Source organism: Culex pipiens, chromosome 3, assembly GCF_016801865.2.
Source record: "Culex pipiens pallens isolate TS chromosome 3, TS_CPP_V2, whole genome shotgun sequence".
NCBI lineage: Eukaryota > Metazoa > Arthropoda > Insecta > Diptera > Culicidae > Culex > Culex pipiens.
The window spans coordinates 171739811-171754091 of record NC_068939.1 but is presented as its reverse complement, the minus strand read 5'-3'; the positions used below and the strand labels follow the sequence as shown (position 1 = coordinate 171754091).

The window sequence follows — 14281 nt, the reverse complement described above, 5'->3', positions numbered from 1 at the left end:
ATTGTATCGTTTGGAAGAAATCGACGAAACAAAAATCGTAACGCCTCCGCGTAAGAACAGGTTCTCTGTTCTAGTAAAATATTTTTAAAATTTTCTTAAACTAATTCATTCATAGTGTGCCAATCTACCATTGAAGAAAATTAGAAAAATAATGTGCTGTTTGAGATTAATCAGCTTCATATAAAGCGTAACGCCTGCGCATGTCAATCAAGTTTTAGAGTACTAATTTATTTGTTCATGTGAAAAAGAGAAAATTTTAAACATAACACACTGGCTTTCAATAATGTTTCTCTTTTAATTGTATGATGTAGTGAGAGGTTAGGAAATAGTCATAAGTATTTACAAGTACAGTTAAACCTCTTAAATCGCGCAAGCGTTACGCTATGATTTTTATCGATTTCTTCAAGTCAACACAATATTTTTGCTGTATTTTTAAAACAATTTGTTCATCTTGTATTTAGATTGACAATAGCTTTAAAAAGTTAGACAAAAAATATTGTACTGAATACAGAGAAACCTCTTTTTACGCGGTGGCGTTACGCTTTTTGTTTCGTAGATTCCTCTTAAACCCTACAATATTTTTGCAAGCTTCAAAAAACGTTTTGTAGATCTGAACAAAACCTACAAATTGCTTTTAAAAGATTGCAAAAATGTTGCTTTGTTCCAGAGAAATTTACAAATTAGAAAAAACGTAACGCATCGCGTAAAAAGAGGTTTCACTGTACAAAAAAAACCAAACCGCAAGGCGTAACGCCTGCTCTCTGTCTGAGGTTCAATTGAATGCCTTTTTTAGAGTTTTGTTTATACATTCCTTCAACTAATGCTTGGAGTTTTTTTATGGCAAAAGGCAAGGCAAACTAGCTGTGATGGTCAAGGTGATTCGATGGAACAGGTGTAACGTTTGGAACCAGCCCAGGTCAAGCAGGGAAATGTTGAACGTTTAGCTCGTCGCAAAACAAAATAAACAACGTGAGTATTTTTTTGTTTGTCGTCTTGTTTACTCTATTTACTTGGTGTAACTGGTGGCCAAACTGTGTCTGTGCAGTTGCAGTAAGTGAACTTTGCGCTTGCGAGAAGAGTCGAGACTAGAAAGAAGAAACGTTGGTGGTGGTGGTGTTTGTTTTGGAGGTTTTTTTTTTTGATCATGGTAGTGGTAGTGGTAAGTGGCGGTGTTTTGACGCAGACCGTTTCAACAGTAGAAGTAGAAGTGTTGAAGAAGACACACGATTCCACAAACGAGAAGAAACAAACGGAAGGAAAAAAGTTGAGTGACAAAAACAAACGAAAAAATTGCAATTGCATTTTGGTGAGCTGTAATGCACGTTAGTGGTAAGAAACTCTTGAATTAATTAAAAATAATTAGAAGGTATTTAAAACCAAAAATAAATGTGAATACGATTCAACAAAACATAAAGAGAATTCGTAAATAAAGCCGTTTGGTTTAGTTTTGAGAAACCTCATTTTTGACAGAGGCGTTACGCTTTATCATTACGTAAATTTTTATGAAACCAAAATATATTTTTGCTAGCTTTAAAATGCGATTTGTTTATCTGCACAAGACCAACAAATTGCTATCAAAAGATTGCACAAATGTTTTGTCGATCGAGATAAATCGACTAATTACAAAACGTAACGCCTCAGCGAAAAAAGTGGATTCTGTTTTCTTCGCAATGAGAGTTAAATTTTCCTCATTTTTTGGCACCCTCAGAAAACGAACAATCAGTACAAACTTGTCACTCGAGCGTTTTGAAAAAAACAGACAACATTTTTTACGCCGAGGCGTTACGATTTTTATTTCGTTGATTTCTCTGAAACCATAAAACAAATTTGCAATCTTCTTGAAACAATTCATAAGTCTATTGCAGATCTACAAAACGCCTTTTGAAACTAGCAAAAATGTGTTATGGTTTCAGAGAAATCAATGAAATAAAAAGCGTAACGCCTCCGCGTATAAAGAGCTCTCTCTGTATTGGTTTGACGTTTGCTGAGAACGTAACTCTTTACCGCTGCGCTACTAGATCTTGTTCGTGGAGGGTGAACAGAGCTGTATTGGTGAGATCAACTGCAAGAATGACAAGTCACAAAGAATGCCTGTAAATCATGATTTGGGTGTACTCCTCAGCTCTTCAAGGTAATTTTAAGAATTCTCTTTCAGTTTTGATGTCGCTTTTGCTAAGGTTGTGAACATGATAAAGCACACTCATTGTGCATTGGTGTTGAAAATGGCAAATTTTTTAACAAAAAAATAATTGTTGAGGAAATTTTTGAATTGTAACGCAACGTAGTGTAATATAAGTACAAAGTGAGATTCAATCAAATTATTTCTAAAATAAAATTCAACTTAAACAAAAAGCCAAACCTAAAAAAAAGCAAACCAAAAATCGATCAAAAAGTGAAATAAAGCTAATGATAAAAATTTCCGCAAACAACACCTGTAATGACGCAGTTTTGCCATGTTTCATGTTCTACGGCCGGGGCGGGTTCGGTTCCGGGTGGGGTACGCCGAACCGGAAGTACAAGAGTGCAAAAGAGAGTGGTAGTAGTGATGGTTTTTTTTTTTTGGTGGTGTTGGTGGTGGTGGTATACTTGATTCTAAGTTAAGATCACGACAAACGAGAGAGCGACTCTCTTGGCCCACGCGCGCCACGCTCCTTCTCTCTTCTTCACTCTTGCTTAGGCGCTATTGTTCTCTCTCTTTCGCACGCTAGCCTCTCTCCCTCTCTCTTGCTTTGTCCTACGTTTGCTAGTATGTGTGTGCGCGCAGCTGCAAGAGAAAAAGGGATATGATGATTCGTTCAGAGGGGTCTGACAGGCCGCTTTTTTATGGTTGAGTTCAGTTTAAGTTTTTTATGATTTAATTATATTTGATGGAATTTTTCGGATAGTTTATTTTTTGAACGAAAAACTGAAATGTTTTGTTGAAAACTCAATTTGTAGTTTTTTTTTTAAATTATTTTTTGAAACTTTGAGTTACACAATAAAACATTTTTAAATTGATGCCTCTTTAATTACTGACGCTGATTTGACAAGGGATCAGGAATTACTAACAGGATAATTACAAAAAATCTGAAAATTAATAATATCAGGATGAGTTCAGCACACACGCACAATCACAGACACAACACTGGGATCATAAGAGGACTGTGATTGGGGAACGAGAGGAATGTTGAACATACCACATACATTATTACACGAAGAGGGGGCTTACAAAACTTCGGGAACAGGGAGGAAACATGAAAGTTAATAACACATAATGAGGTGGATGCGCTAATTAAATATTTATTGAAATTATTTCCACTTTCATGGCTACAGTTCTCGGTAATCGGTATTAATGAGTGCGGCGTTGGGCATTGAAGTTGAATGTAATTTAATAACATTGTGCGAACATCATAAATGAGTCAAAAAAGCACGCGCTTTGATCACTTGGTAGGAGAGTTTAAAAAAAACGGACCCGTTATAAACTGTCTCACACAAAATTAAGCATCATCATCAATTATAAAAATGAAATGGAAAGAGGTCTTAAACTGGTAGTAATGAATGTTGAGACCAAGAGAATAAGATACAAAAAGGTTGTGAGCATTTTACTCACAGATTTACACTCTTTTGGGTATGTACAGAGAGGATCTGGTACGTTTCGCCGAATGTCGTTTAGCCGACGGCCATTTCGCCGAATGTCGTTTCGCCGAATGGTACGTTTCGCCGAAAGTCATTTCGCCGAATGGACGTTTCGCCGAATTTAATAAAAATTAACTTTTTTGTATAATTTATGCTATTTGTTCGCTGCAGTACCATCTATAATAATTTAAATAGTAAAGAACGTCTCATGTTTCAAAGAATGCAAAAACTCACAGAAATTTGCAAATAATTTGCTTAAAAAATGAAGAATGCAAAAACTATCAGAAATTTTTCTAAATGTTATGCTAAAAATCAAAAGAACTGCTCATGTTTGAAAGATTGCAAAACCTATCATAGAAATAATATGCTTAAAAAACTAAATATACATAAACTCACTGAAATAATTGAAAAATATGCCAACAATATAGAATGCAAAAACTGACAGCAATTTTGCAAAATGGTGTGCTGAAAACCAAAAGAACTGCTCATGTTTGAAAGAATGCAAAAACTCCCAAAAATTATACAAATAAATTTCTTGAAGAACAAAGAATGCAAAAACAAACAGAAATAATCTAAATAATGAGCAGCCAATTAAAAGAACTGCTCATGTTTGAAAGAATGCAAAAACTCACAGGAATAATTAAAAAAAATATGCTTTAATACAAAGAATGCAAAAACTAACAAAAAAATTCCAAGGTGTTATGCAAAAAATCAAAAGAACTGCTCATGTTTGAAAGAATGCAAAAACTCATAAAAATTATACAAATAATTTGCTTAAAAAACAAAGAATGCAAAAACAAACAGAAATAATCTAAATTATAAGCAGCCAATTTAAAGAACTGCTCATGTTTGAAAGAATGCAAAAACTAACAAAAATTATACAAATAATTTGCTTAAAAAAACAAAGAATGCAAAAACAAACAGAAATAATCAAAATTATAAGCAGAAAATAAAAAAAAAACTGTTCATGTTTGAAAGAATGCAAAAACTCTTAGAAATAATTTAAAAAATATGCTCAGTGAACAAAGAATGCAAAAACTACCGGCATTTTTTCAAAATGTTATGCTGAATATCAAAAAAACTCCTCATGTTGGAAAGAATACAAAAACTTACAAAAATTATACAAATAAAATATGCTTTAAAAAACAAAGAATGCAAAAACTAACAGAAATTTATCAAAATTATAAGCAGGAAATTAAAAGAACTGCTCATGGCTAACAGAACGCACAAGCTCACAGAAATAATTAAAACAAGAATGTAAAAAACTAACACAAATTAATGCAAAAACTCACAGAAATGATTTAAAATTGTTTGCTGTAATTAAATAACTGCTTATATTTGAAAGAATGCAAAAACTCGCACAATTTTTTTCAACAAGATTATTTTTTAAGGCGATTGTTTATGCATGTTATAATGCATAAAGTTATAAAAATAACATACTAAGAAACAACATTTTTTTTTTAAAGATTGCAAAATCACCTTTTAGGGGCATTATACTTTTTAAAAAGTTTTAATACAATTTGTGTCCATTTTATATATTTATTTTACGATTATTTGTCAATTCGGCGAAACGTCCCATTCGGCGAAACGTCCCATGTGGCGAAACGACATTCGGCGAAATGACCTTCGGCGAAATGACCGTCGGCGAAACGACATTCGGCGAAATGTCCCGCACCCGTACAGAGAAACCTATTTTTACGCGGTGGTGTTACGCTATTAGTTTCAAAATTTTCACAAAACTACGTATTTTCAGAAAAATACTAAAAATTTCAGTTTTAACAATATGGTTATCAATTGATCGGGATTTTTCAAAAATTTCGTAAGTTATAACACACATTTTCGAAAATACTCAAAATTGTCACAAAACTATGTATTTTCGAAAAAATACTCAAATTTTCAGTATTTTACAATATGGGATCAAATGATCGGAAATTTTTCATACATTTCGATGGCAAAACTTTATTTTGTGAAATACTCATAATATTCACAAAAATACGATTTTTCGAAAAAAAATACTAAAATTTTCAGTTTTTAACATTTTAGGTATCAAAAAATCAGAAATTTCTCATGCATTTTGATAGCAATAATATTTGTTGTGAAATACTATTTTTTTTACAAAACTGCGTATTTTCGAAAAAAAGACGATAAATTAAAAAAAATTGCAATATGGATATGAAATTATCGGGATTTTTTCATACATTTCGAAAGTAATAACACATTTTTTTCATTATTAAAAAAAATCGCAAAGCTACGTATTTTTTCAAAAATACTTAAAATTCTAGTTTTTTATTGTATGGGTATCAAATGATCGGAATTTTTTAATATATTTCAAAAGTAATAATTTTTTTTGAACGTACCAGAAATTTTTACAAAACTACCAACTTTCAAAAAAATGCCTAAAATTTCAGTTATTTTTAAAACCGATTATTTGATACCCACATAATAAAAACTGATTATTTTTCAATAGTAAGTTGTTTTGTGATAATTTTGAGTAATTTTCAAAAGAATTTCTATTGAAATGTATGAAAAATTCTCAATCATTTTATGCCCATTTTGAAAATAAACACTAAATTAGTAGTTTTGTGAAATTTTTGAGTTTTTCTTAAAAAATATTATTGCTATTGAAATGTATGAAATTTTTTCGATCATTTGATACCCATATTGTAAAATTCAGAAATTTTGAGTATTTTGTTTCAAAAGTTGAGTATTTCACAAAATTTTTTAGTGCTATCGAAATGTATGAAAAATTTCCCATCATTTGATACCCATATTGTAAAATACTGTTTTTTTTTTGTATTATTTCAAAAATACGTAGTGTTGTGAAAATTTTGAGAATTTTCAAAAATGTGTGTTATATTTTTCGAAATGTATGAAAAATCCCGATCATTTGATAAAAATATAGAAAAAACAATAATTTTGGGTATTTTTTGGAAAAAATGCATTTTCTAAATGCAGGAAAAAACGTATTTTTGTGCAAATTTTCATGTAGGATTATAGCCAATGTCTCCCATATAGCCAAAATCCCATAAGCTCTGTGCCTTGGTTATGCACACCTCGGTTTTGCATTCCCCATATGCGGTGCTAAACCGAGGCATGACTGTATGTCCAAATTTAAAATTTTATTGTATATCCAAATTTACAATTTTATTTATTGGCAGGGAATTCACTAACATTCAATTCTGTCGAAGATGCTCAAATCTATCATACCTTTACGAAACTGAAGCGTTTACTGACAAAAACTCTAAAATTGACGAGTTTTGTAATTTGATTAAAAAAACGTTACTTAATCCACCTTTAGGTGGTTGGTGCCTTCCTCTCATTTATAGTGATTTCAACCCCCCTAAAGTGTCCACATGTTTATGGATCTCCCCTAACGTTCGCAGCACCTAAGAGGTCCTAATAAAAATAAGTGATGAGTAAAAAAACAGACTACCTACAGACTTTTTGTCAAGATTATACAGACACGGCCTTTGAGGAAAATGGCATCCCTCTACACGGCTTTTTCGTGGCGATCAGACCCGACCAGTTGAGGTTATGTGAATTCAGACCATTTTTTAAACTGCTTGTAATTTAAGATAGATAAGTCAGATCTTGAAAATTCTTACTCCACATAAAAGGTCTTCTCATATGCTTTCTAAAAATATATAACATGTGAGGGTTTCATGAAAAAACTACCCTTTTTACCATAATTTTAATTTAATATGAAACAGTTTTTTAACATAACTTTTTAAATACATTGTAAAACTGCATGAATTTAAATAGCAACTTAGGGGACGTTAAGACGGATCGATTAAAACCATTCCGGCCAAAATCGGTTGAGCCTTTGACGAGATATTCCAGTGACATTGATTTGGTACACATGTCTACATACAGCCAAACACACAGACATTTGCTCAGCTGGTGATTCTGAGTCGATATGTACAAATAAAGGTAGGTCTAGGAGTTCTGATTAGAAAGTTCATTTTCCGAGTGATTTTATAGCCTTTCCTCAGTAAGGTGAGCAAGGCAAAAAATATTGTTTATCTTTAAGCTTTAACTTTGTGACAGCTGCCCTTAAAAAAAGCCATCAAAATATCAAAAAAATATCTTGATGAGAGATGAAAATTTTGGCAAATTACAAGGATGCCATAATAGTAGTTTATGCAACAAGTTGCAAAAAGAGGATTTTTCAGCACGAGTCGTACATTTATCCAACGAGGTTCACCGAGTTGGATAAATACGATGAGTGCTGAAAAAATCAAGTTTTGCAACGAGTTCCATACAACATTTTTTGCAATTTCGAAAAACACTCATTGAGTGAAATTTTAAGTCGAATTTTCATGTATTTTGTCAATAAATCGTTTAAATCAAAAAAATGTTGAAAAGTGTTACTTTTCGAAACAAGTGCTGAAAAGTTCAACTTTTCAGCACCCATTTCAGTGCTGAAAAGTAGAACTTTTCAGAATTTATTTTGAAAAGTGTTGCTATTCGATTCTGTTATTTTTGGTACAGAAAAGTAGGCTATTTCGTCGTTCAAGAATGACAGGAAAAGTAAGTAGTTTCACGACGGAATTGCAAAAAAACATTTTTCACATCATTGGAAAATAAAAAAAAACATTTTTGAATGCATTTTAGAGCATCTTCGGAGAACGGTTCAGAAACAACTCTTAACCATTGTTACATGACAGAGCTTTAAAACAGCAATCGGGATAATCGCTTCAGGAGAACGGTTTCCCAGGGTTTCCCGAACGAGAAGGACGAGAATTGATTAACACCTCCATTATAATGACGATAAGCTCCAGCTGGGGCGTGGTTTTTGTTAAGCAATCCGTAAAACAAGGTGTACAACACTTTGAGTGAGCTCTAGGGTGACCAGACGACTGAAAAATCATTTGTCTGGTTAAAATTATCAATATTATGGAATGATTTTCGTACATCAATTTGTATCGCTAAAAAATTGTTTTGATAAGCTGTATCGGCGTCCAATCTTCGCCAAAGTTGTCGAACAGAAAATTTCCTGTATGGGAATCAAAACCTATGTGGCATATTTGGATGCAAATATATCGATTGAAAATTAGTTTTCTCACACAAATATTTTCTTCGCCCCAAAATTGACCTATTTTACTCTTGTTTGATCACCCTAGTGAACTTACAAAAACAGGAAAGGCTGGGTGACAGAGTGCCAGGGTGGAGATGAAATCTCTCCATTTCCCTAGTCACTCTACCGGGAAATGTTAGGTTTCAGGCCGGAAGTGGGGGTGGAAGTTATCGTACAATCGGAACTGTTTTGCTGGGAAATCAAGCCGAAGCCGTTCTTCTTCGACAAGAGGTGTAGACGATAAAGCTTTTAATTGGTTTTGTAGTGAGAACAATGTCTACAACGGTGCAGCTTTGTGTGAGGAGGTGATGTTTCAACAAGAAGACGGTTAATTTATTCGTTATATCAAAGGTTTTTAATGCTGATATAGGACCTACCGTTTCATGAGCAGTTGAATGTGCTTTAAATGATTCATCATAAATAAAACATGAGAGACAGGTAGTTCCTTAAAAGGATTAAATTTCAGATAAAAGATAACAGTTGATTGATTTTAGTTAATTAATTATCTCGTAAAAATTAAAATTATTTTTAAAACCTCGAATTCGTAACCGTCAATCAAACATATTGAGCAATTCTCTAAGATAGCGGTCATTCGATTTTTTTTGTATTTTTTAATACGGCTGAAACTTTTTTGGTGCCTTCGGTATGCCAAAAGAAGCCATTTTGCATCATTAGTTCGTTCACATAATTTTCCATACAAATTTGGCAGCTGTCCATACAAAAATGATACGTGAAAATTCAAAAATCTGTATCTTTTGAAGGAATTTTTTGATCGATTTGGTGTCTTGGGCAAAGTTGTAGGTATGGATATGGACTACACTGAAAAAAAAATGATACACGGTAAAAAAAAAATTGGTGATTTTTAATTTCACTTGTTATCACTAAAACTTGATTTGCAAAAAAATACTGTTTAAATATTTTTTTTTTATTTTTTGATATGTTTTAGAGGACATCACTTTGAGTTGAGCCAACTTTTCAGTAATTTCCAGAATGGGCAAAAAATCTTTGACCGAGTTATGATTTTTTGAATCAATACAGATTTTTTTCAAAAAATCGAAATATTGGTCGCAAATTTTTCAACTTTATTTTTCGATGTAAAATCGAATTTGCAATCAAAAAGTACTTTAGTGAGATTTTGATTAAGTGCACCGTTTTCAAGTTAAAGCCATTTTTAAGTAACTTTTTTGAAAATAGTCGCAGTTTTTCATTTTTTTTTTAATTAGTGCCCATGTTTGCCCACCTTTAAAAAAAATATTTTTGAAAAGCTGAGAAAATTCTCTATATTTTGCTCTTTTAAACTTTGTTGATACGACTCTTAGTTGCTGAGATATTGCCTTGCAAAGGTTAAAAAACAAAAAAATTGATGTTTTCTAAGTCTCACCCAAACAACCCACCATTTTCTAATGTCGATATCTCAGCAACTAATGGTACGATTTACAATGTTAAAATATGAAACATTCGTGAAATTTCCCGATCTTTTCGAAAAAAATATTTTCAAAAATTTAAAATCAAGACAAACATTTCAAACGGGCCAAACATTCAATATTTATCAACAAAGTTCAATAAATCAAAATGTAGAGAATTTTCTAAGCCTTTCAAAAAAAAAAAATTTCAATGGTGGGCAAACATGAGCACTAATTTTTAAAAATGAAAAACTGCGACTATTTTCGAAAAGTAAAAACGGTGCACTTTATCAAAATTTCACTTAAGTACTTTTTGATTGCAAATTCGATTTTACATCGAAAAATGAAGTTGAAAAATTTTTGCGACCAATATTTCGATTTTTTGAAAAATCTGTATTGATTCAAAAAATCATAACTCGGTCAAAGATTGTTTGCCCATTCTGGAAATTTCTGAAAAGTTGGCTGATGTCCTCTAAAACATATCAAAAAATAAAAAAAATAAAAATAGTGTTTTTTTGCAAATCAAGTTTAAGTGATAAAAAGTGAGATTAAAAATCACCAATTTTTTTTTACCGTGTATCATTTTTTTTGCAGTGTAGTTTTTATCCATACCTACAATTTTGCCCAAGACACCAAATCGATCAAAAAATTCCTTCAAAAGATACAGATTTTTGAATTTTCACATACAATTTTTGTATGGACAGCTGCCAAATTTGTATGGAAAATTATATGAACAAACTAATGATGCAAAATGGCTTCTTTGGGCATACCGAAGGCACCAAAAAAGTTCCAGCCGGATTAAAAAATACAAAAATTAAAATTAAAGAAAAAAGACCAATTCCGTAGAGAACTGCTCTATTCCTAATTCAAAATTGGGAGCTCGACACACTCAAATCACATATGAAAGTTCGGGTTCCAAATTTAGCACCCCGTAAGCTTCGAACCACCTACACGCACATCAGGTGCAAAGCCCGATGCAAATGAGCTTAATTCATCGGTCAGACCCCCAGGAGCAGCTATAAATACAGTGCTTGACACCATTTCGTTCGAACGTTATAACAGGATATAACCGGGGAAGCATTGCTGCAAGAGTAATTTATTATCAGATTTTGAATTGAGCTCGGTGATGGTTGTATTTTTAGATTTAAGTTCAAAACAATGCGTTGGTGTTGGAAAGATAAAAAGATACAATTTCAAATTTTTGGAATATAACTCATTTGCAATTCTGAAGGTTCAATCATGTAAAATTGATTCTCACCAGAATCGAATAACTATTACCACCCTCAGATATCTGCCAATAACTGAACGATTCAACCCTGGGCAGGATCACCCAGCATCAGGTTTCACCCCGAAGCACATTGCTCAACAAATGAAAGGTCCAGATTTTATCGAGCGTAACGATATTCCTTGTACAGGCCGACAAAGTCACACTGCCCCTAATGAGCTAGGGTGGTTCGAATTTGGTTGAATCAGGTTGCCATTTATCATTTTCACGAAGGATGGTCAAACGAACGCACCATAGGTAAAATTGTGTTTGTGTAACACATATAGGAGACGTGAACTGTCACTAATACAACCTTAGTTTTGAAGCGTCAGACACTGAAAAAAAATCAATTCCTGACATCGTGAACTTTGATCATGAATTCGAGAAACCACGAACAAAATTATTCACGTTTGTAATTCAAATGCACCCTTCTCGTGAATAGTTTCCTTCATGGTTCTCAAATTCATGAACATTATTCACGATATCGGAAATTGAATTTTTCTTTGCTGTAGGCTTGTTGTAGTGCATGTGCACTAAACGCACAGAACGGGGTCAGGTCTAAATTCAGATATTTTGAAATTAAAACAAATACATAAAGCACCACCCTTAAACACTGAAACCCGGCCAAGCGGAAAATTGTGGGTTCCCCACGCGCTCCAAATCCCATTACCCTCGTCCCAGAACAGAGAGAACGGTTCTCCTGTTGCGCTTCCGGCCGTATAAGAGACATGGATCGAGAATCGGAATCCGATAAGGGCTCGTTTGTCCGTTGGTTCGTTCGTTCGGCCGTTGAGCCAGTTGAGCCGCTATCTTCATTTGCACTCTCTGATAATTACAGTTGTTGACGATGTGTGTGCGTTTGTGTGTGTGTGTGTGCTCAAGTGTAATTGTGTGCATGGCAAGCCGCAAGTGGTGATTTAGTGTTATTGAATTACTTGGTGCCCGTGGTTAGGTTGGATTTGTTTGGCCTAGTATCGGACAGAACCGAACGGCTATCGTTTTGTAGATCTTGGACATTTCAATTGATAATTTTTTGTAAGTATTATTAATTTCTCCATAAAATAATTGTATCTCAGAAATTTTACAGTTTTAATTGGGTTTAATATTAAATAAACTAAGTTGAGGTTTTTTTTTTTTATCCTAATGTCCCACCATCATCTTCAGATATTCCCAAAATTCAGTCCTATGGAAGGGTTATTCTAAGTTTTTGAAATATTTAAAGGGCACCTTAGGTACCTTAAAAAGGACAAATTCCTAGAAATTCAAAATCTACGAACTTTACCGTATTCAAATGTGCTCTACAATTTAGTAACACCCGGTAATCAAAAATAATTCCTCATTTTCCATAAATGGAAGCGATTTAAAAAATGTGCACCATTCATTCAATCGAGCCCTGAAGCACACATCAATTGGTTGAATTTCATTCACGAAACCCACATGTTTGATTCATTCAAAGCCAACAATAACACCCCAGGCCCTGACTGCTAGCTTTTTTTTTAATTATGGGACGCTCCACAAAAAAGAGCATAGTTTGTTTTAATTTCCAGTGAAACGTACACTGTAAACGGTTTGAATATGGATAATTTTAAAGCATGGAGGTTGAAAAAAACATTTTAATTGTAAAAAGTTTTATCTTATAATGTACCAGGGGTGACTCAAGTAAATTTTAATAATTTGTAATTAAGCCTTAATGTATGTCGCATTTTAAAATTGATTTGGTTTTCGTTTTTGCTTAGCACCAGGCGTCGCCATTAGTATGAAAAACCCCTTTTTCATGAAAACGCAAATTTCGCCGATAGAATATTTTGAATGGAAAATATTCTTAATCAGGTTGGTGAAACCTTGACGTGACGTGACTTTTTAGTAAACAGAAGAGCAATTCTTTACAAATTCGGCCGATTTTTATTTGACTCAAACTTTATGAGGAGGTTTTCCTATGACCAAAGAAGCCATTTTTTCTAATTGATTCACCTTTACAAGTCCCCATACAGTTTTGGCAGCAGCATTTTCTGATCGATTTAGCGCTTCGACAAAGTTGTAGGTTTTGATAAGGATTTTTTCAGAAAACTTGGTAAACGGTTTGTTTTGCTGATTTTCAAATTATTTAATTCTTTTACAAAAAATAAAATTCTCAAAATCCGTTTTCCGAATTTGTATTTGGTTGGAAATTGCCTGTTATTTAAATTTAAAATTTATAGCTAGACCTTAATCAATCTCAGAAAAATACAATCAAATTTGAAAAATTCGAATTCGAATTTCAAGTCTGTTAAAAATTCACATTTTTTTGGAGCGTGAAACTGACGATATGCATGTGTCATCCTCCGCCAACTCTCACGGCAGTTGTCCCGTCCCCTCTTCGATTTCCGTGAAACTTTGCTTTGGTCCTTCACAGAAAAAAAAGTTAAATTTTGATAGGTTGAAAATTTCATTGGTTGAATATTACCTCTTATTTGTGTAATTTTACTTAAAAAATCTGTAAAAAGTGAACTTGATGAATATTCATCAAAAACTGTGGGGAGGAACGCCCCTTTCATTTTTCGTGATTTTTACTAAGCCACGTTTTTCAGTGATTTCTAGCTCTCTAGCTTCTAGGCAACTGTCTTTTGAAATTCAGAACAAAAAAAAATCATTTTAAAATTACGTGTTTTTTGAAAATTTGCAGGGTTAATTTTTAGAGTGTAACAATATACACAGAAATAATCATGGTAATATTTATCAGGTATCAGATTTCGTGTCAAAAAAAAATTGTGTAATATTACATGAGGAACTGCTAAATTTTCATCAGGTTCTGGAAATTTTCAAAAAGGGGTAATATTCAACCAACAAAATTTTCAACCTTCCCTAATTGAACCTTTTTTCTGTGTACCCGGGCAGACGATAATAACAAAATTCATGCCATTTCAATAACAACTACTGTTAAAA

At 33.0% G+C, this 14281-nt stretch overlaps 1 protein-coding gene across 9 annotated transcripts in view; it reads right to left on the bottom strand.

Annotated features, from left to right (window-relative positions):
* Positions 1–14281, bottom strand: part of LOC120423362 (uncharacterized) — a 346647-nt gene that overhangs the window by 173568 nt on the left and 158798 nt on the right. For 6 of the 9 annotated variants that reach the window (XM_039587141.2, XM_039587158.2, XM_039587166.2 and 3 more), the window contains exons 2-3: positions 2433–2764; positions 1011–1085 (exon numbers count right to left, since the gene is read on the bottom strand). In XM_039587141.2, the coding sequence (XP_039443075.1) occupies positions 1011–1085; positions 2433–2455 (98 nt within the window). In that variant the 5' untranslated portion in view covers positions 2456–2764. The remainder of the gene's footprint in view (positions 1–1010; positions 1086–2432; positions 2765–14281) is intronic. The other 3 variants (XM_039587179.2, XM_039587205.2, XM_039587197.2) reach the window with 2 other exon arrangements.